This window comes from Cervus elaphus, chromosome 20 (genome assembly GCF_910594005.1).
Source record: "Cervus elaphus chromosome 20, mCerEla1.1, whole genome shotgun sequence".
NCBI classification, from domain to species: Eukaryota; Metazoa; Chordata; class Mammalia; order Artiodactyla; family Cervidae; genus Cervus; species Cervus elaphus.
In genome coordinates, this window is record NC_057834.1 from 69,234,758 (window position 1) to 69,262,319 (window position 27,562).

The following is a 27,562-nucleotide window of genomic DNA, read 5'->3' on the forward strand; positions in this document are numbered from 1 at the left end:
CACAAACTTCGTATGCCTCGTGTTTTCCAGCTGTATTGTAAAGGAATTAAGAATGTCTAATGCTCTTTGTCTTTAGGTCTTTAATGTGTAAAAGAACACATCTTTTAAAAAATATAAACCTTTTTGCTTTGCTTTTCCAACCTTCCATCAGTACATACACGTGCTTTCACTATATTAAAATAGAATTTTAGAATTTTTTTCTATAGCACTTTGTAAGTACTTAGGTCTTCCCTGATAGCTCAGTTAGTAAAGAATCTGCCTGCAATGCAGAAGACCCCACGTGGGTCGGGAAGATCCACTGGAGAAGGGATAGGCTCTGGTATTCTTGGGCTTCGTTTGTGGCTCAGCTGGTAAAGAATCCACCTGCAATGCAGGAGACCTGTCTTTGATCCCTGGGTTGGGAAGATACCCTGGAGAAGGGAAAGGCTACCCACTCTAGTATTCTGGCCTGGAAAATTCCATGGACTACATTCCATGGGGTCGCAAGAGTTGGACATGACTGAGAAACTTTCATAAGTACTTACTTTTAATCAGCTGAACTTTGTCTAACTTTTGTGTCCCAGACTACATTGGCAACTCAGGCAAGATTCTTGACTCACTGATAACAGTTACCGATCACTCTCACAAATTTGTGTTTTTACCAATAATAGATTAAGCATAAAATCAACTACTGAATTATGAATGCTTTGAGTTCAGAAGGGGACAGTATTATTTGAGATGCTAATTTTCACATTAACATTTTTTTTCATTGCAGGCAAATAGTCCTTTTTTCTTAGAATGATAAATGTCTGCTTATATTGTTGAGTATCCACATACCTTTGTTCTTCTTCAAGGTCCAGAAGAAATTTGCATGGCATAATTTGCCCAATAGACGTTTCCTTTCTTGGCTTTATGACTTATTCTCTTTCTGTCATCCAAACCCCATGTGGTATTTTAGTAAATGATATCGTAAATCAAGTTTTCACAGCTGTGTTGACTCTGTTGAAAAAGAGAGATTGCCTAAAATTAAGGATTTTCGTCATCTGACAGCTATTGTTTAGATATTTAGTTTCCTTTTCTTGCCCCACTTTGATCATGGGAGGTGCTGAGCTTGCACAATGCTACATGAAACCCTTGCACCACCACCTGTGCTGCCGCAGAGTAATTGAAAATTACTGTGGTAACTGATGCTGCACGACAGCAATAGCCCAGGATGGTGAAATTTTTTTTTAGTAGAAAAATCTACTGCTTCTGAAGCAAAAGTGACCAAGCCTCCTCAAACTGCAGCCATAGCCCCTAACCAAAGAATGGGCTGCATAAGACCCTGATGTACAGAAGACTCCAGGTCTTACCCAGTCTTTTTAGTCTTGTATTTATGTCTGTGAGGAAGCTGGGTCGTCAACAGTAGTGTCTTTGAAGAGGCAGGACAGAAGTCACCATTCTTTGGCCCTGCGTGTTGGGCCTGGTTCACTCATTTTCTCTCTGCTGCTGCTAAGTCACTTCAGTCGTGTCCGACTCTGTGCGACCCCATAGATGGCAGCCCACCAGGCTCCCCCGTCCCTGGGATTCTCCAGGCAAGCACACTGGAGTGGGTTGCCATTTCCTTCTCCAACGCATGAAAGTGAAAAGTGAAAGTGAAGTCGCTCAGTCGTGTCCAACTCTTAGCGACCCCATGGACTGCAGCATGCCAGGTTCCTCCGAACATGGGTTCTTCCAGGCAAGAGTACTGGAGTGGGGTGCCATTACCTTCTCCACATCTTCTCTCTAGCCCCTCATAAAAGGCAGATAGAGGTGCTGTGTCTCTGTATGGTTCTTTTTATTATTATTTCTCGGTTCAGGTCATAATGAGATCTGAGTTCACCTGGAACTGACTTTGTAATGGACGAGACAAGGAGGGGGACATAGGCAATCTCACCTGCAGGGCATATCCCTTTGACTAATCAGCTGAGGCTGGTGACTTCCCTGGTGCTCCAGTAAAGACTCTGCACTTTCACTGCAAGGGGCACAGGTTCAATCCCTGGTCAAGGAACTAAGATCCCGCATGCCATGTGACATGCCATTTAAAAAAAAAAAGTGGCCTTTACATGAGGAATTAATCAGCCCAGGCCATCTTCAGTCAAGTTGTGTCATCAACAAAGTGTGAGTAAGATCAGTTCCATGTGCTATTCTGAATAACAGTCGAGTGGGTGACCCATCACCTGTGCTGCCTTTGAGAAAATACTTGGAGAATAGATGAATATATTCTGGTTGGCAAATGTGGTCTGGATCCCAGAACCTTGGGTCCTTGGAAACACTTCATACTCTTAGTCTGTATTCAGCTGAATGTGGGTTAGGAAATTCATCAGAAAGAGAATGACCACAGATGGACATTGAAAAATAACCTTTCAAGCTCCATAAAATTCATTCTTGATTGGGAAAAATGAGGTATTCAGACACTTAGAATTTTTCAGAAAATATATAATTTTAAGGATTAGATATGAGGATAAATAATGTAACCTACAATGAAATAGATAAATATGCAAAACAAAGTGACTCCTATGCCTTTAGGATTTATCAATGAGTAGCAGTTAATTGAAAAAATTAATAAGCTTAGCCTCTTATCCATTAGGCTTTTCCTGAGTTGAAACTTTGAAAAAAACAACTTCTGTGGGGCTATTTGTTTGTTGTCCTTTTTGCCCCCTCTCTGATTTGCTATGGTCAGAACGTAGAAAACTGAACTCAAAGCCAGATTTCTTAATAGGATGGCATTTGGACAGCTATTTTACTTAGTGATCCTGTGCAGGTTAATAACAAAGCTGAAATAAGCCCTCTCCTTTTGGGGGAAACAAAATGGTATTCTGTTGAATGCTAGAATTTTATCACTTTGAAAAAAAAAAAAAAAAGCTGCTTGAGAGACCTAAGAGTATAAAAGCATTTGAAATCTCAGAAGGAGTTTAAATCAATGCATTGCTACAGTTACAGAGCAGATGAAAGAGCCTGCTGTCTCAATTGCCAGGAAACTACTCAGAAACTCTCACTTTGATTTCTTCACATAGTCTGTTACATTACTGCTAAATGCAATATATAGGGACATCAGAACTTTGATGTTGTACAGCTCCAACAAATGGAAACTAATATGATAGAACAACTAAGATTTGTGGTTTTATGTGGATATACAAATACATCCCTGTCTAGCTCCCTATGTACTGTGTGTCTCCAGGGGTTGTCTTTTCACCTATAGCTTTATAAAATTATAATTTTTGGTGTTTTATTCATGAATTCCAGTAAGCAGTGCCATGTTTATGTACTATCAAAATCTCATAGGGGGATATTGTTATTCTGAATTATTACTTCAATAGTATGTATTGTGCACCAGTTTCAAAAGTACACTGTAATTTTATACATGTTTGTCAGTACTGGTCAGAACCCAATTCAGTGAGGAATTACTTGATTCCATGCCTTTGGAAAATCTGGTGTTTTTAATCAGTGGATGTGGACAGATGGAGTTGGAAACTGCATTTTCAGCCAACAACAATAGAGATCTGTTTTCCAGTTTCAATAGTAAACCTTGCAGTAGTCATCTAACTATTAAGATCCTTATACAGATCTGTGGATTTCTGACATTATTCATTAAATAATAAATTTGAAATTATTTTTCAATAATGTGCTTCTTATGAAAATCACAAATATGAGCATATTTAACTATGGAAGACATTACAATTAAGATTTTGGAATTTATAGAAATAAGATAAAAGCAGAGGTCTGAAGATCTGAATCTGACCATTGACTCTACCACCTACTAATCTTTTGAGTTGGAACATAGCATTCAATGTTTAGTTTCCATTTCTTCACTCAACTAAACATTTAATAGCACCTTCTCTGTCTTGTACTTAGAATTGGTATGTGGACTAAGCGCTGGTATTAAAAGGCAGTGCCTTAGCTAGAAAACTTCAGAATGGGTGGGAAGCCAGCAGTGCCTCCAATTGTGTGGTACCGTGGACAGTTTAACCTTTCTGGACTCCTAACCTGTGACACAAAAAATCCCTTTTGTCTTTGAAAACAATAAAGCACTATGAAAATACTGCAGGTGTTTTACATTGCTTAAACAGATTAACCCTTTATCAAAATGGATTGGTAAACAGAGATCATAGGATCACTTTTTTCCTTCTTTTTCTGGGAAATCTTTTAAGAATTGAGTAGATAATCCTTCTTATTCACTGTTTCACTTATGGTTTGTTTAATGGGAATATTCTTGAACTTCCTCCAACCACAAAAGACTCTCTTATTAGTATATTTTGGTATGTGTTAAGCATTGCAGCATAATTTCCATTTTTACTTAAAATGTGTTTACTCTCTGATACTCCTCTTACTAATGAATTTACAGAAACTTTGAGACTACTTTGGACTTAAATTGTAACCATATATTTTGCAGTCTGGTGGCACACATTTCTGAGACCTGGAATGTAGTTTGTCCATCTATGTGGTAAGAATGAAAAGGAATCATTATGATCATGGGTTTATCTGAATTGTGTCTAATACTTTAAGATCCCTATTTTAAAAATCTTGTCACATTTCAAAATATCATTTGAAAGTTGTGCTACTCTGCTACACTAAAACCCATGCCAACCTCACATGTTCTACTTCTCTAGAACTCTTCTTTGCCAAATTAGTTGCCTAAGATTAGTATTTTTAATCCAGTTTGAATTCTGTTTGCTAGTTTTCTAGTATGTTGTCTTTTACAAATCAAGGACTTTGGCTTTTTCTTTACAGGCCAAAGTTTCCATTTTGACCTCCACCAAGCCCTTTAACTTCTAGATTACTTGATGAAAACTGTGGAGTTTAATACCAGTCTGTCTAAATAATACTACAATTTCCACAGTAGTTCCATCTTCATGAGGGAATTTCATCCTCACAGTGATGAATAAGATATCATCATCTACTGTTTTCAAATTGGAAGGTGGGAGAGAAGGACTCAAAAAGCTCAAAGACTAGTTTCAGTCACACAGCTACTGAAGGGCTTAACTGGGTCTCAGACATGTCTTCCAACAACAAGACCTAAGCTTTTTCTGAGATTATTGCTTAATGCAAATAAAAATAATATCCATGACCTTTTATTGCTTTAGACCACAAAAGTACAGATTTAAAAAATTATATTCTGCCTAATTCATGCTGTAATCATTTATACATGTTATGAAATTTAGTTTTGGTGCCAATCTAGCTTACAAAGTTCTGGCTACTGACTCAGAGGTTAAAGTGTCTGCCTGCAATGCGGGAGACCCGGGTTCGATCCCTGGGATGGGAAGATCTCCTGGAGAAGGAAATGGCAACCCACTCCAGTATTCTTGCCTGGAGAATCCCATGGACGGAGGAGCCTGGTAGAGTACCGTCCGAGGGGTTGCAAAGAGTCAGACAGGACTGAGCGACCACTTTCCCTTTCACTAGTTTATGCACTTAAATATGTTACCTTTTACCTCTCCTATGTGCATAGTATTTAATCTCCATTTTTAAGTGAAGAAAGTTGCACATACTTAGGCAGCTAAGATGTAGTTTAAACCCAATTCTGCGAAACTTCTACACGCATGTGCTTAACCTCTAGGCTATACTACTTGATGTGGCATAAAAACCACTTGATTAGATTTTAAGAAATAGTTCTTCAAGTTCAAGCTCTTTCCATTGTTGAAGCATAAATATTGATACTGTCCTCTCACCTGCCTAATTTGTAGCTTTACGTTGAGTATTGAGAATTTCTCTCAGTGTATGTGAAGATTTTAAAAATATAGACCACCGTAAATAGGTAATTTACTATTAATATAGTTAATCTCATTTAATGAAAAATAATGAGAAAGAAGTAGCACCCAGCAACCTTCTGTCACCTCCCAGGTATTTTTACAGTTGCTTTGCATAGACAGGCTCCAATTAAATGTGCCTGCACCTAAAGTGAAAATTCAGGGCACTGTGTCAGACCTCTGGAGGGGACCATTTGGTGGCCATGGGAGCTTTATGGCGCACCTCAAATCATGCTGCACAGGGGGTCACCACATACTCAGCCTCTGCATACAGCTGGCCCTGCTGAGAATCAAGGGCCCCTATTTAGAACAGCTCACTGTAGGGAGATTCACGCTTATGGAAATAATTAATGGTGGCAATGATCCTTATAATGGCACCTGATGCCCTGCTGCGAAGAAAGATAAACCAGCCTTCACCATAAAGAACTTACAAATTATACTGAGCAAACATGTTAACAGCTATTAAGAGTCCTAATCAGAGCTGTTAAACAAACAATTAAGAGATGTCATATAAAATACACCCATTTAGGAATAGCAGCTACATGTTTGGAGTTTTAAAAGGAACCATTTACCTTTGAGATAGAGATAAAGCCCTCAGTGCAAGTTAGGCAAGAACAAGGCACCTTTCTGAGCAAATCCATTTTCTGAGCATCAAATCCCGTGGACAAAGCCCTGTTCCCTATAGTTGTGCTTGCATCCTAAGATTTATTTCCAGTCTCATTACTACTTCATCAGAAAACTACTCTTGTGTTTCCACATATAACATTATTGTAAGTAGAGCTTTAAATGGCCAAAATATTGCAGTCTAATAACAAAAAGCAGGAAATTATTTGTCTGGAAGAAATTTACTTTGCAGAAGGCATTTCTAAGATAAGAAGAGATTCATCCCCACCAGTGCTTAAATCTTTGTTATTCTAAGTGTAGTCGGCAACCTCAGCACCACCTGGAAGCTTGTCACAAAGGCAGAAAGTTGGAACTTGGAACTCACTCCAAACCTACAGAAACAGAATCTACAATTTAATAGACCCTCTGATAATATGTGTGTGTGTGTGTGTGTGTATCACATTTTTCAAAGAGATAGCAATGTAAAAGCTTCTATTATCAGAAATTCTTTCAGAAAATTAATGTTTAATCTTATGGGAAAAAAAGTTAAATTATTTTAGGAAAGTATATGAATAGTGTGACAGTTGCTTTATGATGAAACATGTCTGAAGTGGTCCCCTCTGACACCCATGCCTGATGGTGGCGTCCAGGGTTTCCAGCATAGCACACCATCCCAGCCATGTTCCATCACCACCTGGGAGTCTCTCCTCCCTCTTCAAGTTCTGTGTCCTCTTCACAGGCTCAGTGTAGCTCCCAATTATGTGAGCACTACAGATTAAAGAGCATACAAGAGTGTGGGGAAAAGAGGAAGTCTTTTTAGTCTTCAGCTAAAGACTATGATCTTCCATAGTTAACATATGATCTTCCATAGTTAAAATACACAAGTCACTCTGATCATTCTGGCACCACTTGCTTGAGTCTGCTCTTTACAAATTGTTTGTGGATTAAGGGAAGTAGTGGCTTCTGTATCTTCTCACCAGGAAAGTTAGGGAGGACTAAGACTAAACTTGACTATCCATGCATTGCAAAGTAGCCAGAGTCCTTTTTAGAGTCCTTTCAGCGGCACGTTTTCACAGCAATCGTGAACATCCTATAAATTACATGACATGATGTGATTTTCAAAATCTGATCTCTTATGTTCATATGGGGAAATGTTTTAAGACTATAGTAAAAGTGTAACCATTAGCATATACTAGAAAAAAAAATAGAATCTCACAGTGAACAAAGAAGATTAAGTAAAGCATCAGTTGACTTTTACAGTTAAAAAAAATCCTGTGGAGGAGATTATAATGATGTTCTTTATCATTGTTCTGAAAAGAAAATCAACTCTAAGGAAGTTATAACAGGCCTAATTAATGCTTAAATTGTTCTTCCTGAGAAACAGGTTTTTTTATGTGATATAAATGGACTTCCTAGAAAATATTCTTGTCTGTATTTAGTTATTCAATGTTCTTTCCTACATTGTGGTAACATACAGCCCTTCACAATAGGAAATGAAAGGATGAAAGGTTTTTATTCCTGCTTTTGGTTTTGGCTTGTTTTTACTCATACTATATAAGTAAGAAGTAAATAAAACATGAAGACATTGGCAATTTTTGTCTACCAGTATCAGTTTTTCAAAACAATAGTTATATTTGGGTTGAAGATAATTGCCCATTTAAAATATATATGCATGGTTTTGGTTCATGGAAAAAATAATTTTTGTTATACGAAAAGAGTTTTTCTGCTGTGAATGTCTATACCTAAGTCACCTTAGCCTGCATGGTCATGAATTATGTAGCATAATCCACTTTCTAACCATGTGGCCTGCCTGGGACAAGTCAGTTAATGTCTCTGCATCTCATTTGCCTCATCTGTAAAATAGAGCTAAAAATTAAACCTAACTCAGTGTTATTTTGAGGACTGCATGATATAATACATTAAAAAGTGTTGAACAGAGTGTGTGGCCCATAGTAAGAGCCTACCTCATGTTATATATTGCATTGTTTTATTCTTCCCACATCATCATTCAACCAAGTTTGACAGAAATTTAGTATACAGAAGCCATTCTGTTTTATTCTGAAATATAAAATGGCCACATTCCCTTAAAACACAGCCATTTTCATCCTTATAAAAATAGTACAGAAAATTCTCCTACTTATACCACGAGCTCTGCTCTTTTTCTTACACGAGCCAAACTTCTCATCAGATCATTCCATCTTCATATCTTCAGTTCCTCAATCCTCATCCACTCCTCAATTCATCGTAACAGGGCTTCTGCCCTATTGCAGAAATTCTCCACCATAAATGCTACTCTCTGTTGACTGATACATTAAATGACACCTTTTCACTTTTGATATTATTGACCTTCATGCAGCATTTGACATCTTGGGTGATGCTATCTTGTGTCTCTTCTGAGTGCCCTTCATTGTCTTCCTTAAGCCTTCATTTTAAATGCTTCTATTCCCAGAATCCCACATTTGGCCTTTTTTATATATATACATTGTGAAATTACTACCACTCTTTGCTGAGAACTGCTAGGTGTTCGTTCTTCTTGCCCTTTCTCTGTTTCTATCTATTTCACATTCCCTGTTCTAGAGCCTCTGAATGTGTTTTCAGTAAATTTTCTCAACCAGTCTAGCAATAGCTAAGTATCTGGTAGTGTGCTAGGCATGAGGATTGTAATGAAATATAGTAATTAAACACCCAGAAGGCTTTAAGAGAACTTGAAATAGAATATGGTTTATCCTTCTATTTTCAGGTATTTCCTCATCTACATTCATGTATGACATGAGTTTTCATTGTTGTTGTTATTCAGTCGCTAAATAGTGTATGATTCTTTGCAACCCCATGAACTGCAGCACACCAGGCTTCTCTGTCCATCACTATCTCCTTGAATGTGCTCAAACTCATGCCCATTGAGTCCGTGATACCATCCACCCATCTCATCCTCTGTCACCCCCTATCCTCTTGGCCTAAATTTTTCATCATCGAGGTCTGTTCCAATGAATCAGCTCTTTGCATCAGGTGGCCAAAGTATTGGAGCTCCTTTATTGGCTGCTATCACCAGGCATGATGATATATGCTAAGAATCTAACATCTGGGAAGATAGGCTAGAAATGAGTTTTGCTTTGCTTACTTTTGTTTGGATGGTTGTTTCTTTGGATTGATTTGAAATATGGATGTAGAGAGTCATTGAATTCTAGGTGATAAATTTACTGTTTAAGTGATGGTGGGCCATATGGATGAAGAGGTCCTACCAGCAGTTGTAAATGAGTTTCTGGAGTCTATGTGTAGTATAAAAATTGGAGAATTATCTTTGTAAGTAATCAATCTGGAAGTGTTTCTCTAAATCCACTAAATTCAAGCTCTAACTCAAAGCCTAACAGACTCTCAAATATATTGTTTTTAGAATGATCCTAAATTTCTCAGATTCAGCCTTCCTTAACTCTAGAATTAAATCTCTGTTTTCTAACAAATGGTCATGCAAATAAAAAAAATCTCTCCTGCATATGCATTCATTAAACATATCTCTATTAAGAGCAGAATAAGTGACAAACTCTATGCTAGTCACTGGGGATAATATGTTGTCCAAAATAAATATAGGTTCTTCCCTCCTAGAGCTTCAGTCTATTGGGGAAGGAAGCTGTCAATCAAATAATCTTGCAAAAGTTAGAAGTCAAAACTGTGAGTTAAGGAGACCTTAACCTATATGGAACTCCTAGAGGCCTCCTTGAAGAAGTAATATTTCCCATGAGATTGAAACTGGGGGGTTAGTCAGCCACGTGTAAGAAGCAAAGGCCTTCCAGACAGCAAGGTCTGACGAGGTCTCAAGGCAAAGAAAGAATGTGGCAAATCTGAGAAGAGGAAAGACCTGGGTGATTGGAGCATAATGAATACAAAGAAGAACAACAATAGATGAAGCTACAGAGGTAGGCATTGGTACCTGAGGACTGAGTTAACTGATGCGAGCACTCCAGCCCAGCATGACCACCTTCAAACAAGGTACATGACCAGCCCAGACATGTACCTTCAGGCAGTACATCTCAACAGAGAGAAAATGAGAGATTAAAATGTCCATTCTTATGTTGTGCTGAATTTAACTCCTTAGAAATTCTACCTATTGGACCTAATTTTTTACAGCCATATTGACTATACATGACATATAGTACACTACACATATTTAAGGGTTTCCCTGGTGGCTTATATGGTAAAGAATCTGCCTGCAATGCAGGAGACCTGGGTTCAATCTCTGGATTGGGAAGATCTCCTGGATAAGGGAATGGAAACCAATCCAGTATTCTTGCCTGGAGAATTCCGTGGAAAGAGGAGCCTGGAGGGCTATAGTCCATGGAGTTGCAAAGTCAGACACAACTGAGTAACTAACACTTTACACATATTTAAAGTATACAGACTGTTGTTTTGAAATATGTATGTACCCGTGAGACTGTCCCCACATCAAGTTGATGAAAGTATCCATAGTCCCTAAAGGTTTCCCTGTGCCCCTTGACAGTTTTTCCTTCCCTAACATTCCTATCACCTGCAGGCAATGACTGACACATCATGCTTAGACCAGTGCCTAGCATATAAAATAAATTGTGTTGACTGTCTGAAAAGTGAGTCTGTTTAGAGAATTAGTTCTTGGTTTGACTGAAGCTGGTACTCCAATACTTTGGCCACCTGATGTGAAGAACTGACTCATTTGAAAAGACCCTGATGCTGGGAAAGGTTGAAGGCAGGAGGAGAAGGGGACGACAGAGGATGAGATGGTTGGATGGCATCATCAGCTCAATGGACATGAGTTTGAGTAAACTCCGGGAGTTGGTGATGGACAGGGAGGCCTGGCTTGCTGCAGTCCATGGGGTCGCAAAGAGTCTGACACGACTGAGCAACTGAACTGAACTAAGCTGAACTGACATTCTGTTGGTTGCTCTACCTTTTCTAGGTATGCAGTGCTGTTCAAAATCAGGACTTCACTATCATTCAAGACTACTGCACTGGCCTCAAAGCCTTGCTTTATCTGAAAAGCATTGAAGAACTACAGGACTGGGATGGGCAGAGTCCAGCCACGAGGAGTCACCAGAAAGGGAAACCAGTTCCTTGTATTGCTGAACTTGTGGGAAAGGTATGTGGTCGCCTCTCTTGGGCTGTCCTTGAGGACTCTGCCTTTTTCATTTTCCATTTCAGGTCTTGTTTGCTCTCCCACCATCCTACTAACAGATGCCCCATTGGATATGATTGCACAGTAGAATCGTTCTGAAGGAGCCTTGATTACAACTGTATGACAGGTCTCTGAGCTACATTTTTATGAAACCTGTATAACACAAGGTCACATAAAGGAAAAAGATTGAAGTTTATAGCATAAAATGCCTCCAAATTCTTGCTTACTGTGGTGATGACTGGCATTCTTTCCAGTGGGAGGCTGGAGATTTCTTTATTCTTTAACCAGCTCTGGAAATTATAACATTACCTTTCTATTTTCAGACAATCAAATCACTGGAGCCCTGAATAATATGATGAAGTTTTTAAAATTAAAATCTAATCAGTATCTTTTGTAACTGCTTCGGCTATGTGTGTGGTTAAATCTGGGCTCAAAAGGTTATGTCCCAACTTTCTCTCTAACTGCTATTTTCAGAGAAATATACACTACATTTACATTTTGTATAATACAGTGATTTTAGCAAATCTTTTCTGAAACAACATTCAGTATTTTGCCTTTGTATTTCCTTTGTATTATTCTAAATAGACAACCATTGTCAGAAGACGTTTCTTGAGTCCTGAATGAGGGGAGGAAAAAATTGTAATTCTTAGTCTTTTCAGCTTGTCACTACATCAATAATTAACTTTAAAAAAAAGAGAGGCAAGTATAAAAAGATTCTTTAAGGAAGCATTTAATAATTCAAATGAATCTTAACTTGAAAGAGGTCACATGAAAAAGAATAGAAAACAAAAACCCTGGGTTCTGTGCTTTCGATGTCAGGGTTAGGGACTCAGAAAGAATAAGAGAAACATCATATAATGATTTACATTTGACTAGTTTTAATTGGAAATATCACTATTCTTCTCTGAACAGATAGCCAAAAATAAGAGCTTCTTATAGATTAATGTGTATGAATGACTCCAAGTCCAGTGTTCAAAAATAAAAGGGGGGAAAAATAAAATCTTGCTGGTTTCCAGGAAAATATCGTGATGAATGACTCCCTGAATAGCAATCAAACAGAAAGGCTGGGTAACATTAATATTTATAATATTATAATTAGCAAGACTGTGCCTAAGCAGTATTATTAGTGTAACTAATCATATTATCATAAACTGAGTCTGAAAGTATTTAGACAGTGAGTGTTCATGCCTTTATCAATGATCATCAATATCCCAAGTTTGTTCATAACTAAAAAAAAATTTACAAATAACTTTATGCTCATGCAATGTAAATATATCAAGTTAATTGTTTCTGACATGATAGTTTTGATAGTTTATGACCATCTATAAAAGCATTGTCTCAAGTGTATGCAGTCATCATGACAGCTGAAATGGAAGAGGCTGCATTGACCTGTGTCATTTTGTCTCTTAAGGACTTCCACACTCATTTCAAATCTTACATATTCAAATAAAAGATGGGTAGTGATGGAGACACTTGTGTCAATAACATAAGTGGAAACTGATTTTCAGATAGTTTGAATCTAGGTTTAGACTTTATTTTGGTAAGCTCAGCCTTCATCAAAATTGTAAGTATAATTTTCAGTATTATCATTTGTTAAAAAAAAGAAGATCTTGCCTGTGTGATTGTATTACTGATTGATTTCTCAGCACTAAGTTGAGGAACAAGCAGATGGTCTGGTAAATAGATCTATGCTCCAGAGTCTCCGGTGAGGGCTGACATGACTCAAACAATAGGTGACTATCTCCTTTAGGTTAATATTCCAAATAGTGAATCAAAGCACTCTGGGTCCACAGTAGAGGTGGCTTCCTAGCTGTTCTTTCCTGGTATGTGTGCGTGTGTGTGTGTGTGTGTGTGTATCCTTGACAGTAATTCGTATTATATTCTCATTAGCTAAAGAGTAGGATGCTGCTTCTTACCATGTTTTCATGCTATAGGGAAACAAGAGAAGATGCAGAGGCTTTTAAAAAGCCCCACTAGAAGTAGCTGGCTTCTTTAGACAGGAAAAAATTTGTTTGGAAAGTATAATTGTTACTCTACTTAATCTTTCACTCAGAGGTCAGGCTAGAATAAATTAGAGTAGAAATTTAGAAGAAACCAATTACAGTACAGTGTTTGAAGATGGAGGAAAATGAGACTTGAGCCATGGAAACAAGGATTTGGCCAAATTAGTCATGTTATCTTTCAAGTAATTAATATATTTAATATATTCTCCCTAATGCATGCCTCACGTATTAATTGATTAAACTTCCCAAGCAATGTTTCTTCATGTGACTTTGGAAGAGCAAGAAGTCAAGCATTTATAGTTTGCTCTGGTCTTATGGTGCAAGTTGTACAAATTTGTGCCTGCAGGCATGAGAGTAGATCCCATAGGAAGGGCAGTCATAGCTCTGCTCCACCACAGAGCTATCGATCGCCAACTCATGGTGCTTGAATACTGTGTGGCATGCATCTGACAGTGGAGAATCCCCCGCTCCACTCCTAGAGATCCCGATTTAACTGGTCAAAGGTGGGTCCAGGAATCTGCATTTTAACACCTTGATTCTGATGGAAGAACACAAAGATCCATGTTGCCAAGAGGAACGAAGAGAATAGCACTGAATAGAGTCAGAGACTGAGAAGATAGTGATGGACACAACACAGCTTCTTTTGTGGGAGAAAGCTGGTAAAAATGATTTTGAGCTGGAAGAGAAATGACATAGAGAATCAGGAGAGGAAATCCAGAGAAGCAGAACCCTGGGTTCTGTATAGCCAGTGGCTGAACATGCCCATCGAGGAACCAGGGAGTTAGTTCAGCTGTTGGATCAAAGACACGTAAGCAAGAAGAACTGTAAGGACAGAGACAGTTCTCAAAGGAATGACATCTAGAGTCCATGCAGACAGTCAGCAATGAGGATGTCTGTGAGGATTAGGAAGCTGAGACTATCCACAGTATCATCAAAAAAGGAGAGGCATCTATAGCCAAAGCCTTTTATACTCAGTTACCTTAATTCCCTCTTTACCTGGCAAAAACCTGGCAGCTCAATAAAAGTGAAATGTTTGCTTGCTGCATGTGGGACAGTGGTTACTGGCAGAGTTCAGAGTAAGCCTGTTGGGTTTCTATGAGGCTTCGTCACTTACTAGCTAAGCAACTCCGGCAAGTTAATTAATCTCTCTAAATCTGTGTCTTAAACTATAAAATGAGGATAACCACAAGTCCACATTCTCTCATTAACAATTCTGAAACCCAAAAAACTCTGAAACCAAATGCTTCACATAACTCATTTGGCAGCAAACCTGGCCTGAACTGATGTGAGGCTATTTATAATCTTTATTTATTCCTCTTAGAGTGAACATTTGCATGTTTACTGCAGAGAGACTAATGTGTTTGAGTCCAGGTTGCCACTCCGCATCTTGCTGGAGGTACTAGGTATAATGTAGTAAATGTACCATTTTTCTTTCCTAAAGTCCAAAAAAGTTTCTGAATTTTGAAATGCGATTCGCCTCAAGTATTTTAGATAAACTGTTGTGAAGAATACTTAAATGAAAATGTAACTGCGATTATATCTTTATCCACAAATTCTTCTTTAGAGTTGGAGGCGAAGTATATGTTTTAGTGACATTAGAAAATAAAATGCTAATATTTGACATTTTAAGGTGTGAAAATAAGAATTATGTTGAGATTATTTGCTTGAGAAACATGGAAGAAATTGCATGCTAAAAGAAAAAAAAAATTTACAATCAGAAAGCATGGAAGGAAATGACTGCAGTTTTCTGTGCTTAGGATGAAAGCAGAATTCCTAGGCAAGAGCCCTTGAGAGGGAACAACACAGGACAACACAGCTGATTGCTTGGGGTCTGTGTACATTTTCACCTGCTATCTTTACATCTGGAATGTCTTTCCAGTTCACTAGAGAGTAATTAAAGCATCCTCTTCTCTTTGAGTTATTCTCTGACCTCTCTGAGCAGGGTCAATTTCTCCTTTTCTTCTTCCATCTGAGTCGCAACCAGTATCACACAGCATTTGAATTTTTGCATCTCTGATTCTTCTGCCAGACAGTCTTCACCTTTGTATCGCAATTCCTGGGTACCCACTGATACTCAGTAAGGGCTTAATAAATGATGCTTGAATAAGTAAATGAATGAGTAAATAAATGTTGTAAGAAAACAGTTAAGTGGTAGAACTAACAGTCAATATTCACCATGCCATCGTTTTTCCCATTACATCAAAAATGAAAAAAGAAAAATAGTAACTTTGAACTTAAAAGTCTTTTTTGGTGTATGAGTCTAGTAAAATGAGATGGAAAGAAGCCAGAGTGAAAAGAATGAGGTATGCAAGTGAGCGACCTTGATTCCTTCTAGAATTGGCAACATGTACCTAGAGTGTAAGCTTCTTGAGGGTCTAGACCACACTGTGTACCAGTGGCTGACCTGATGCTCATCATTTAGGAGTAGCAGCGTGGTAGCTAAATTGCTGAATGATATATTAATCACTCTTTTTTTTAAAATCTTAAATGTGTTATCTATCTTAAATGACATTTCCTTTGTGAAGTCATCTATGACTGTCTTCCTCATCCTCTAGGAAAACTGAGTCACTTCTTTGATAGTTCAGTTGATAAAGAATCTGCCTGCAATGGAAGAGACCCCAGTTCGATTCCTGGGTTGGGAAGATTCCCTGGAGAAGGGATAGGGTACCCACTCAAGTTTTCTTGGGTTTCCCTTGTGGCTCAGCTGGTAAAGAATCCGCCTGCAATGCGGGATGCCTGGATTCGATCCCTGGGTTGGAGAAGGGGAAGGCTACCCACTCCATTATTCTGGCCTGGAGAACTCCATGGACTGTATAGTCCATGGGGTCACAAAGAGACACAATTGAGCGACTTTCACTTTCACTTTTCTCCTACAGCCCTTTGTTCATATAACCAGTATTGCAGTTATTAGATGATCTTCTAGTTATATTACTTCTTGTCCATCACTGAGCTCATTATGAGCTTGCTGAAGACAGAGATCATGTCTCATTTATATTTGAATTTTCAAGCACCTCACACAATGCTCCATGTTTATAGAATTAAGTTGCACAGACTATCTGTGGTGTCCTTCTTTAGAAGAAAAAAAGAAAGCCAGTTTATAATTAAAATTCCAGCCAGGCCCTTTCAAGAATAGCAAGCATTTTAGAAGAAAACAGTAAACGTGCCAAATTACTTTCAGTAGGTATTAAAATATGATGAAATACCTATCAGTGGTATTAATAAGTGAACATAATGTGTACTCATTAAAAAGCTTTCATTAGGATAAAATCAGAAACACTGTCTGGTGCTTGTATAGTGATTCATAATACAAGGTTTTATTTTGATGATAAAAACCAAAATTGGTGCATCTATATGACCAGATGCATCATTCTCATGTTTTTAAAATCAAAAGGAATATGATTTTATAAAACTACTGCTATCTAGTTGTGGTGCTTTATATGTAGATGTCTATCTGTTTACTTGTCTCTGGTATGTTTTTCAACACAGGGAACAAAGAAGCATCCACAAGGAATATATAATGTCATAAGCATGACTATCACAAAAGTCCTCATAATAACAGTGATACCTCTTGTTTACTCAAAACTTTAAAAGTCTTATGTCTTCATGCTATTTATTCTTTTATGCTTTTCATTTTTCCAAATTGAAGTTTAATTTACATAAAAATGGACAGATCTTAAATAAACCATTTGATGAATTTTGGCCAACAATACACAAGACCCTTATCTATCAAGACACACAACATTGCCAACACCTCTTGGATTCCCTTCTACATTTGCCCGGTCATTATCTCTCTGTCTTTCCTACCACCAGAAGCAAACACTAATTTCCATCAACATAGGTTAGTTTGCTCATATTCTTTAGCATGATACAACTAGAATTCCATAAAGTATGCTTTTTTCTGTGTCATTATTCTCACTCAATACAATGTTTCAGATTCATCCATGTTTTGGGGGCTGTAAAGCAATTCATTTTTATCGGTAAATGATACTTTATTGTATAAATATGCCACAATTTGAGTATTCATTCAAATCAACATTTGGGCTATGTTCACCTTCCCAATATTGTAAATATATCTGAAATAGGCATTCAGGCATAAATGGTTTTGTGAATACAAATTTTTACTTCTCTTTAGTAAAATCCAGGAGTGTAATATCTGCATCATAAGGTAATGTGTATGCTTTATAAGAAACCTACAAACAGATTTCCAAAGTGATTGCAGCATTTTACACTCCTACAACTGCAGATGGGTGTTTTGGTTTTTCCACATTCCAGCCAACATTTAGTATTCTCTTTCTTTTCCATTTTAGACATTTTAGTCTAAATGTACATGAGTACCATACTATAATATTAATTTTCATTGCTCTGAAAATTCATAATGTTCAACCACTTCTTTGTGTTCTTTTTACCCATCCATATATCTTCTTCTCGGAAGAGTCTATTCAGTTCTTTTCCCTACTTAAAAATTCGGTTGAATTTTTAATTACATTTTAGGAATTCTTTATATGCTCTAGATGCAAGTCCTTAGAGGCAGAAAAAGCAGTTGACAAAATCCAGCAACTACTCATCATGAAAACCTAAGCAATCTAGTGGAAGGAAACCCTCAATCTGATAAAGCATGTATAAAAGTTCTACAGCTCATACCGTATGTAATGGTGAAAAAAATCAACTTCCCCTAAGATCAAGAACTAGGCATAAATGTCTACACTCAGTACTTATATCCGACATTATACTGGAGGTCCTAACTACTGCAATAAGGACACAAAAAGAAATAAGTGGTATCCAAATTGGAAACAAAGACTATGAAGACTGTCTTAATTTTCAGGTAGTAACACTGTGTACATAAAACTTGTAAAGCACCTGTAAAAACACTGTTGTTCTTGTTCAGTCAATAAGTTGTGTCCAACTCTTTGAGATCCTATGGGCTGCAGCACACCAGGCTTTCCTGTCCTGCACTACCTCCCAAAGTTTGCTCAAATTCATGTTTTGAATCAGTGATGCTATCTAACCATCTTACCCTGTACCGCTCCCTTCTCCTTTGGACATCAGTTTTTCCCAGCATCACAATCTTTTCCAAAGAGTCAGCTCTTTGCAATAGGCGGCCAAAGTATTGAAACTTCAGCATCAGTCCTTTCAATGAATATTCAGGGTAGATTTCCTTTAGATTGACTTATTGGAACTCCTTGCTGTCTAAGAGACTCTCTCAAGAGTCTTCTTTCTCATGAACCACAGTTCAAAAGAATTTTTCCTCACCTAGCCTTCTTTATGGTTCAACTCTCACATTCATATAAGATTACTGGAAAAAATATATCTTTGACTATATGAACCTTTGTTGGCAAAATGATGTTTTCTGCTGTTTAATATGCTGTCTACGTTTGTCATTGCTTTTCTTTCCAAGGAGCAAGAGTCTTTTAATTTCATGGCTGCAGTCACTGTCCACAATGATTTTGGAGCCCAAAAAAATAAGATGTAACTGGTTCCACTTTTTCCCCTTCTGTTTGCCGTAAAGTGATGAGACCAGATACCAAGATCTTAGTTTTTTGAATGTTGAGTTTTAAGCCAGCTTTTTCACTCTCCTCTTTCACCTTGATCAAGAGGTTCTTTAGTTCCTCTTCACTTTCTGCCATTAGAATGATGTCATCTGCATATCTGAGATTGTTGATATTTCTCCCAGCAATCTTGATTTCAGTTTGTGATTCATCCAGGCTATCATTTTGCATGATGTACTCTGCATAGAAATTAAATAAGCAGGGTGACAGTATATAGCCTTGACATACTCCTTTCCCAATTTTGAACCAGTTTTTGTTCCATGTCTAGTTCCAACTGTTGCTTCTTGAAACCACATACACAGGTTTCTCAGGAGGCAGGTAAGGCAGTATTCCCATATCTTTAAGAATTTTCTACAGTTTGTTTTGATCCACATAGTCAAAGGCTTTAGCATAGTCAATGAAGAAGAAGTAGATGTTTTTCTGGAACTCTCTTGCTTTCTCTATGATCCAAGGAATGTTGGCAGTTTGGTCTCTGGTTCCTCTGCCTTTTCCAGACCCAGCCTGTACATCTGGAAGTTTCAGTTCACATACTGCTGAAGTCTAGCTTGAAGGATTTTAAGCATAAACTTGCTAGCATGTGAAATGCACACAGTTGTATGGTAGTTTGAACATTTTTTGGCACTGCCCTTCTTTGGGATTAGAATGAAAAACTGACCTTTTCCAGTCCCATGGCCACTGCTGAGTTTTCCAAATTTGCTGACATATTGAATGCAGTACTTTAACAGCATCATCGTTTAGGATTTTAAATAACTTTCAGCTAGATTTCCATCACCTCCACTAGCTTTGTTCATAGTAATGCTTCCTAACACCCACTTGACTTCACATTCCAGAATGTCTGGATCTAGGTAAGTGATCACACCATCATTGTTTTCCATGTCATTGAGACCTTTTTTTGTATAGTTCTTCTGTGTGTTTGTGCCACCTCTTCTTAATCCCTTCTGCTTCAGTTAAGTCCTTACTATTTTTGTCATTTATCATGCCCATCCTTGCATGAAATATACCCTGATATCTCGTTTTTTTGAAGAGATCTCTAGTCTTTCCCATTCTATTGTTTTCTTCTATTTCTTTGCCTTGTTCATTTAAGAAGGACCTCTTATTTCTCCTTTCTATTCTCTGGAGCTAAAAATCAATAAATGAACTTAGCAGAGTTTCACAAGATAAACACAATATACAAAAGTTAGTTGTATTTTTATATATACAACCAAAAATTAAATTTTAAAATGCCATTTACAATAGCATTCAAAATCTACAAAATACTTAGGAACAAATTAAAATTTGTGCAGTAACCACCCACTGAAAACTACAAATTACAAAACTATAAAGAATTGCTGAGAAAAATTAATGAAGAAATATCAATAGAGAGATATGCTAAGATGTAATTCTCTTCAAATTGATCTGTAGATATATGAAAATCCCAATCAAAATCCCAGAACGTGTTTTTGTAGAAGTTATCAAACTGATTCTAAAATTTACATTGGATTTCCAAGGTCCAACAATAGCCAAAAGAATCTTGAAAAAGAACATACTTACAAATTTTAATCTATCTGCCTTCAAGATTTTCTATAAATCTGGAGTAGTCAAGCAAGTGTGTTTTAGTCTCAGGACAGACAAATAGATCAATGGAACAGATAGAAAGTCTAGAAGTAAACCCACACATATACACTCAATTGATTTTTGACAAAGACACCAAAGCAATACAATGGAGAAAGGAAAGACTTCTCGATAAATGGAGCTAGAATTACTGGATAAACATATATAGATATAGATATGTAATGAACCTCCATATTATCGTCACACAGGACACAAAAGTAAATATATCACAGATATAAAAGTAAAAACAATACTATATAATTTTTAAAGAAAATGTAAGTAAATATCCTTTGGGTTAAGAAAGGTTTTTTTTTATTTAAGATAGAAAAAAAAGTAAACATACAAGAAAAAAATTGATAGTTGCACTTCATCAAAATTAACTTCTGCTCATTAAAAGGCAAGATAAGGAAATGAAAATTAAAATCACAGAATTGGAGAAACTATCCATAATACTTGTATCACACAAAGAACTTGTGACCAGAATATATATGTAATACTTTACTAAAGTAAGCTGGAATTATTTGAAACAACTTAATCTTATCAACAAGTATATGGAAACTTAAAATGAAAATCCATGGTGAAAGACCTGACTGTGGGCTCTTGTATCAGTCAGTTCAGTTCAGTTCAGTTGCTCAGTAGTGTCCAGCTCTTTGTGATCCCATGGACTGCAGCACGGCAGGCCACCCTGTCCATCACCAACTCCCACAGGTTACTCAAACTCACGTCCATTAAATCAGTGTTTCCATCCAACAATCTCATCCTCTGTCGTCCCCTTCTCCTTCTGCCTTTAATATTTCCCAGCATCAGGGTCTTTTCAAATGAGTCAGCTCTTCGTATCAGGTGGAGTTTCAGCTTCAACATCAGTCCTTCCAATGAATATTCAGGACTGATTTCCTTTAGGGTGGACTGGTTGGATCTTCTTGCAGTTCAAGGGACTCTCAAGAGTCTTCTCCAACACCACAATTCAAAAGCATCAATTCTTCGGTGCTCAGCTTTCTTTATAGTCCAACGCTCACATCCGTACATGACTACGGGAAAAACCATAGCCTTGACTAGATAGACCTTTGTTGGCAAAGTAATGTCTCTGCTTTTTAATATGCTATCTAGGTTGGTCATAACTTTGCTTCCAAGGAGTAAGTGTCTTTCAGTTTCATGGCTGCGGTTACCATATGCAGTGATTTTGGAGTTCAAAAAAATAAAGTCTGCCACTGTTTCCCCATCTATTTGCCATGAAGTGATGGGACCAGATGCCATGATCTTAGTCTTCTGAATGTTGAGCTTTAAGCCAACATTTTTGCTCTCCTCTTTCACTTTCATAAAGAGGCTCTTCAGTTCTTTTTCACTTTCTGCCATAAGGGTGGTGTCATCTGCATATCTGAGGTTATTGCTATTTCTCCCAGCAGTCTTGATTCCAGCTTGGGCTTCATCCATTCCAGCATTTCTCATGAGGTACTCTGCATATAAGTTAAATAAGCAGGGTGACAATATACAGCTTTGGTGTACTCCTTTTCCTATTTGGAACCAGTCTGTTGTTTCATGTCCAGTTCTAACTGTTGCCTCCTGACCTGCATTCAGATTTTTCAAGAGGAAGGTCAGGTGGTCTAGTATTCCCATCTCTTGAAGAGTTTTCCACAATTTATTGTGATCCACACAGTCAAAGGCTTTGGCATAGTCAATAAAGAAAAAATAGATGTTTTCTGGACCTCTATTGCTTTTTCAATGATCCAGCGGATGTTGACAATTTCATCTCTGGTTCCTCTGCCTTTTCTAAACCCAGCTTGAACATCTGGAAGTTCACGGTTCACGTATTGTTGAAGTCTACCTTGGAGAATTTTGAGCATTACTTTACTAGTATGTGAGAGGAATGCAATTGTGTGGTAGTTTGAACATTCTTTGGCATTGCATTTCTTTGGAACTGGAATGAAAACTGACCTTTTCCAGTCCTGTGGCCACTGCTGAGTTTTCCATATTTGCTGGCATATTGAGTGCAGCACTTTCACAGCATCATCTTTTAGGATTTAAAATAGCTCAACTGGAATTCCATCACCTCTACTAGCTTTGTTTGTAATGTTGTTTCTTAAGGCCCACTTGACTTCCCATTCCAGGATGTCTGGCTCTAGGTGAGTGATCACACCATGGTGATTATCTAGGTAGTGAAGATCTTTTTTGTACAGTTCTTCTGTGCATTCTTGCCACCTCTTCTTAATATCTTCTGCTTCTGTTAGGTCCATACCATTTCTGTCTTTTATTGAGCCCATCTTTGCATGAAATATTCCCTTGGTATCTCTAATTTTCTTGAAGAGATCTCTAGTCTTTCCCATTCTATTGTTTTCCTCTATTTCTTTGCACTGATCACTGAGGAAGGCTTTTTTATCTCTCCTTGCTATTCTTTGGAACTCTGCATTCTAATAGGTATATCTTTTCTTTTCTCCTTTGCTTTTTGCTTCTCTTCTTTTTACAGCTATTTGTAAGCCCTCCTCAGACAGCCATTTTGCCTTTTTGCATTTCTTTTTCTTGGGGATGGTCTTGATCCCTCTCTCATGTACAATTTCACGAACTTCTGTCCATAGTTCATCAGGCACTCTGTCTGTCAGAGCTAATCCCTTATATCTGTTTCTCACTTCCACTATATAATTGTAAGGGATTTGCTTTAGGTCATATCTGTTAGTCTAGTGGTTTTCCCTACTTTCTTCAATTTAATTCTGAATTTGGCCATAGGGAGTTCATGATCTGAGCCACAGTCAACTCCCGTTCTTGTTTTTACTGACTGTATAGAGCTTCTCCACCTTTGCCTGCAAAGAATATAATTAATCTGATTTCGGTACTGACCATCCGGTGATGTCCATGTATAGTCTCTCTTGTGTTGTTGGAAGAGTGTGTTTGCTATGACCAGTGCGTTCTCTTTGCAAAACTGTTAGCCTTTGCCCTGCTTCATTCTGTACTCCAAGGCCTAATTTGCCTGTTACTCCAGGTATTTCTTGACTTCCTACTTTTGCATTCCAGTCCCCTATAATGAAAAGGATATCTTTTTTGAGTGTTAGTTCTAGAAGGTCTTGTAGGTCTTCATAGCACCATTGAGTTCAGCTTCTTCAGCATTACTGGTCAGGGCATAGACTTGGATTACTGTGATATTGAATGGTTTGCCTTGGAAATGAACCGAAATCATTCTGTCATTTTTGAGATTGCATCCAGGTACTGCATTTCAGACTCTTTTGTTGACTATGATGGCTACTCCATTTCTTCTAAGGGGTTCTTGCCCACAGTAGTAAATATAATGGTCATCTGAGTTAAATTTACCCATTCCAGTCCATTTTAGTTCGCTGATTCCTAGAATGTCGACATTCACTCTTGCCATCTCCCATTTGATCACTTCCAATTTGCCTTGATTCATGGACCTAACATTCCAGGTTCCTATGCAATATTGCTCATTACATCATCAGACCTTGCTTCCATCACCAGTCACATCCACAACTGGGTGTTCTTTTTGCTTTGGCTCCATCCCTCCATTCTTTCTGGAGTTATTTCTCCACTAATCTCCAGTAGCATATTGGGCACCTACTGACCTGGGGAGTTCCTCTTTCAGTATCCTATCATTTTGCCTTGAACAGTATGAACTGTTCATGGGGTTCTCAAGGCATATTGGGCACCTACCGACCTAGGGAGTTCCTTTTTCAGTATCCTATCATTTTGCCATGAACAGTGTGAACTGTTCAAGGGGTTCTCAAGGCAAGGATACTGAAGTAGTTTCCCATTCTCTTCTCTAGTGGACCATGTTTTGTCAGAACTGTCCACCATGACCCATCTGTCTTTGATGGCCCTACATGGCATGGCTCATAGTTTCATTGAGTTAGACAAGGATATGGTCCTTGTGTTTAAGATTGGTTACTTTTCTGTGATTGTGGTTTTCTGTCTGCCCTCTGATGGAGAAGAATAAGAGGCTTATGGAAGCGTCCTGATGGGAGAGACTGACTGAGGGGGAAACTGGGTCTTTTCTGATGGGTGGGGCTGTGCTCGTTGATAACATTTTTTTGCTAGTTTTTTTAATGATCACTTGCAGAGCTAACCAAGAAAAGAGAGTGCAAAGGAGATAAAGGTCATTTTCTTTCAAGTTCATCTTATGGCCTTGTATTTCTTGTCCATGTTTTCTTCTCTCATCTCAGCTTTGTCCCTGCAGTTATTTGTGTGCGTGTGGGGAAGGGGGGGAGTTACATTATATTGTTGGAGAAGTTCCAAATAGCATGTTACATTACTTTCAGTTACTTGGGTAACGATGGAATTAGAAAGCAGTATTATTGAGGTCACTTTCTATGACTGATTGTATGAGGCTAAATATTTTTTATTGTTTTGGTTCATTTCACAGGACATGGCAAAAAAAAAATTGGTTCCTAGAAATTCAAACTTTGCAAAATTAGTCAATCAGTGTACCTCATGGTTATTGTGGCAACGTGTTTACATCTAAATATCATCAGATGGTTTGACTAGTATCTTAGGTAGAACGCTGAAGTGCCAAGTACCCTTTAAGAATAGGGCAACCCCCTGTTATAAATGGTGATTATCCCTACTTAGAAGCAAAAAATGTTGGGTGAGTTTTGGTAGTCCTTGGTAGTCTTGTAGTCCTGAGTGTCTCATCATCTCATGAATGTGTAAGGACCCCACAGTGAAGTCAGCGCACTACTGTAATAAAAAGAGCATGGTGTTTGGAGCCCAGCAGGTCTGAGTTTGAATCCTGGTTCAGTGTCTTACTACCGAACGAACTGGGGCCAGCCGCACGAATCCTGCAGTTCTTTCCTGAAATGCCATATTTAGATAATGATACTGATTTTGTGTGTGCTTTGTTTCGTGAGCACTAGAAATCGTATGTGTGATGTGTATAGCATATAGCAGACATTCATTGTGCAGCAATGGCAATTATTGTTATAATTAATTCTAACATAGCTAGCTAGCTAGCTAGCTAAGGGGTGATTTGGATATATGATATATTTGTATCTAAAATATATATATAACCTTAGGGTAAATATGAACATTTGAGCAATGCTTTATAAATTGATTTCTCCTAGATTTTGCTTAGATTTTCCAGCTGATATTCATAGATTATTTTTATACATTCTCTTGGTCTTCTATTGATAACATGTTCTTATTAGGTTCATTTCATTTGAACTGGTTAAAAGCTGGCAACTTTGTCCTTTGAAGCACTCCCTTTCATAGCCATATAAAAAAGTTCCTGAACAAATCAGTGTTTGCTTTCCAGGTAAAATGGAAAGGAAAGTTGAAGTGAATGAAAGTATTAGTTGCTCAGTCATGTCTGATTCTTCGCGACCCCATGAACTGTAGCCTACCAGGCTCCCCCATCAATGGGATTCTCCAGGCAAAAATACTGGAGTGGGTTTTCATTTCTTTCTCCAGGGAATATTCCCAACCCAGGGATTAAACTCGGGTCTCCTGCTTTGCAGGAAGACTATTTACCATCTAAGCCACCAAGGAAGCCCAAACTGGAGATAAATTTATTAATTGGGGCTTTGGGCAGTAAATCGGTGTGAATGGTTCATCATTGGTCCTAAAATAGGTAGAAAGGAGGGGCCCCTTTTGCTCTCCATTTTGACAGAGTAACTCTGTCAAAATGTGAAGTGAACCATTAGGAGAGGGACTGGTAGAAGTTTCTCATTTTATGGGAAAAGATAGTGTTGCAGAGCTTATAACCAGAATAGCTCTTCCCTTATAAACTTTCCCAGCTTGTTTTCGCCCATCTCTGGGTGGGTTCATTTCACAAGGAAACTCTGATCACTTCGTAGAAATTACTGGGAGCACTTTGAAGAGGAGGGCTGAGCCCAACTCAATGCTGAGCCCAGCTGAGGTATGTGATTGAATGGACATGCCTACGTGGGCACGGACAGAGGACACGATGTTTCAGGACATGGCTTTTCACTTCCCAGAAGGTGGAGCTTGGTTTATGCATTTGGGCAACCGTGAACTCTTGTGTTCATAACCATTACACCCACCTTGTTGTGGTCCACCATTGTAGGCCTGAAATAAAATATAAACCATATAGCATTTTCACTGCTGCCAGAACTCCATCATGCTTTTAAAAAGTATGATTCCCTATTTTTTCCCACTCATTAAATTGATGTCTAATTGCCAAGTACAAATGAAATTATTCTCTTTGTCACTTTCATGAAAGTAAGTGGTTAAGTATAATTCCTCATACTTCATCAAATATACTACTTTAATCAGAATGCATCTCATTAATATTAATTATATACTTAGAACTTGTGCAAAAGTGCTTTTCATCTTCAACACAAGTTACCCACATTAATTTTGATGGTACTTTTAAGCCAGGAAAAAATATTAGGATTTCTCTTGTTCTGGGTGGGGACTGAGGATTTGTAACGAAACCATTAGTATAAGCATGTAAGATAAAATTTGAATTCAAGTACTATCCTTGAACTCATTCCCTCTCCCCACTCCTAAGAACTCTACAAAATCAGTGAACATTTATTGCAAACCAGTTAGCTTTGTTCCTAATTTTATGGAATATCCTGATTTTATGGAATAAAGCAAAATATCTCTCTGTATCTCTGAGCTGTGCCCCTGAGAGTCTCCCTGAGAAAAAAACAGGTATTTGTTATATGTCTGTTTGAGCTCTTCTGTCCACTTGAATAAAGGGAGTATTAGATAAAAAATATATTTTTCTGATATTAAGGGAGTCAAAGGAGTCAGTTTGATAATGCAAAGAGCAAACAGAAATTCTAGTTATATTCAGCTTTATACCTAGTTGTCTTAATCTAAGATTTGAGAAAACAAATATCTGCTCTTTGAAATTCAAAAGAGGGATCTGATTTACCTCCTCCCCAGAAAATCAAACAAGACACACCATGGTACTTTGCTTTTGTTTTTGTATTTTATTTTTCATTTTGGTTTTGTATTTTTTACCTGCGAAAT

The 27,562-nt window shown here is 37.8% G+C and overlaps 1 protein-coding gene across 1 annotated transcript in view; it reads left to right on the forward strand.

Moving 5' to 3' along the window:
* DPYD (dihydropyrimidine dehydrogenase) overlaps positions 1-27,562 on the forward strand; it is an 880,709-nt gene that overhangs the window by 742,727 nt on the left and 110,420 nt on the right. Inside the window, exon 20 of the mRNA XM_043876118.1 lies at positions 11,272-11,451. Within this exon, the coding sequence (XP_043732053.1) occupies positions 11,272-11,451 (180 nt within the window). The remainder of the gene's footprint in view (positions 1-11,271; positions 11,452-27,562) is intronic.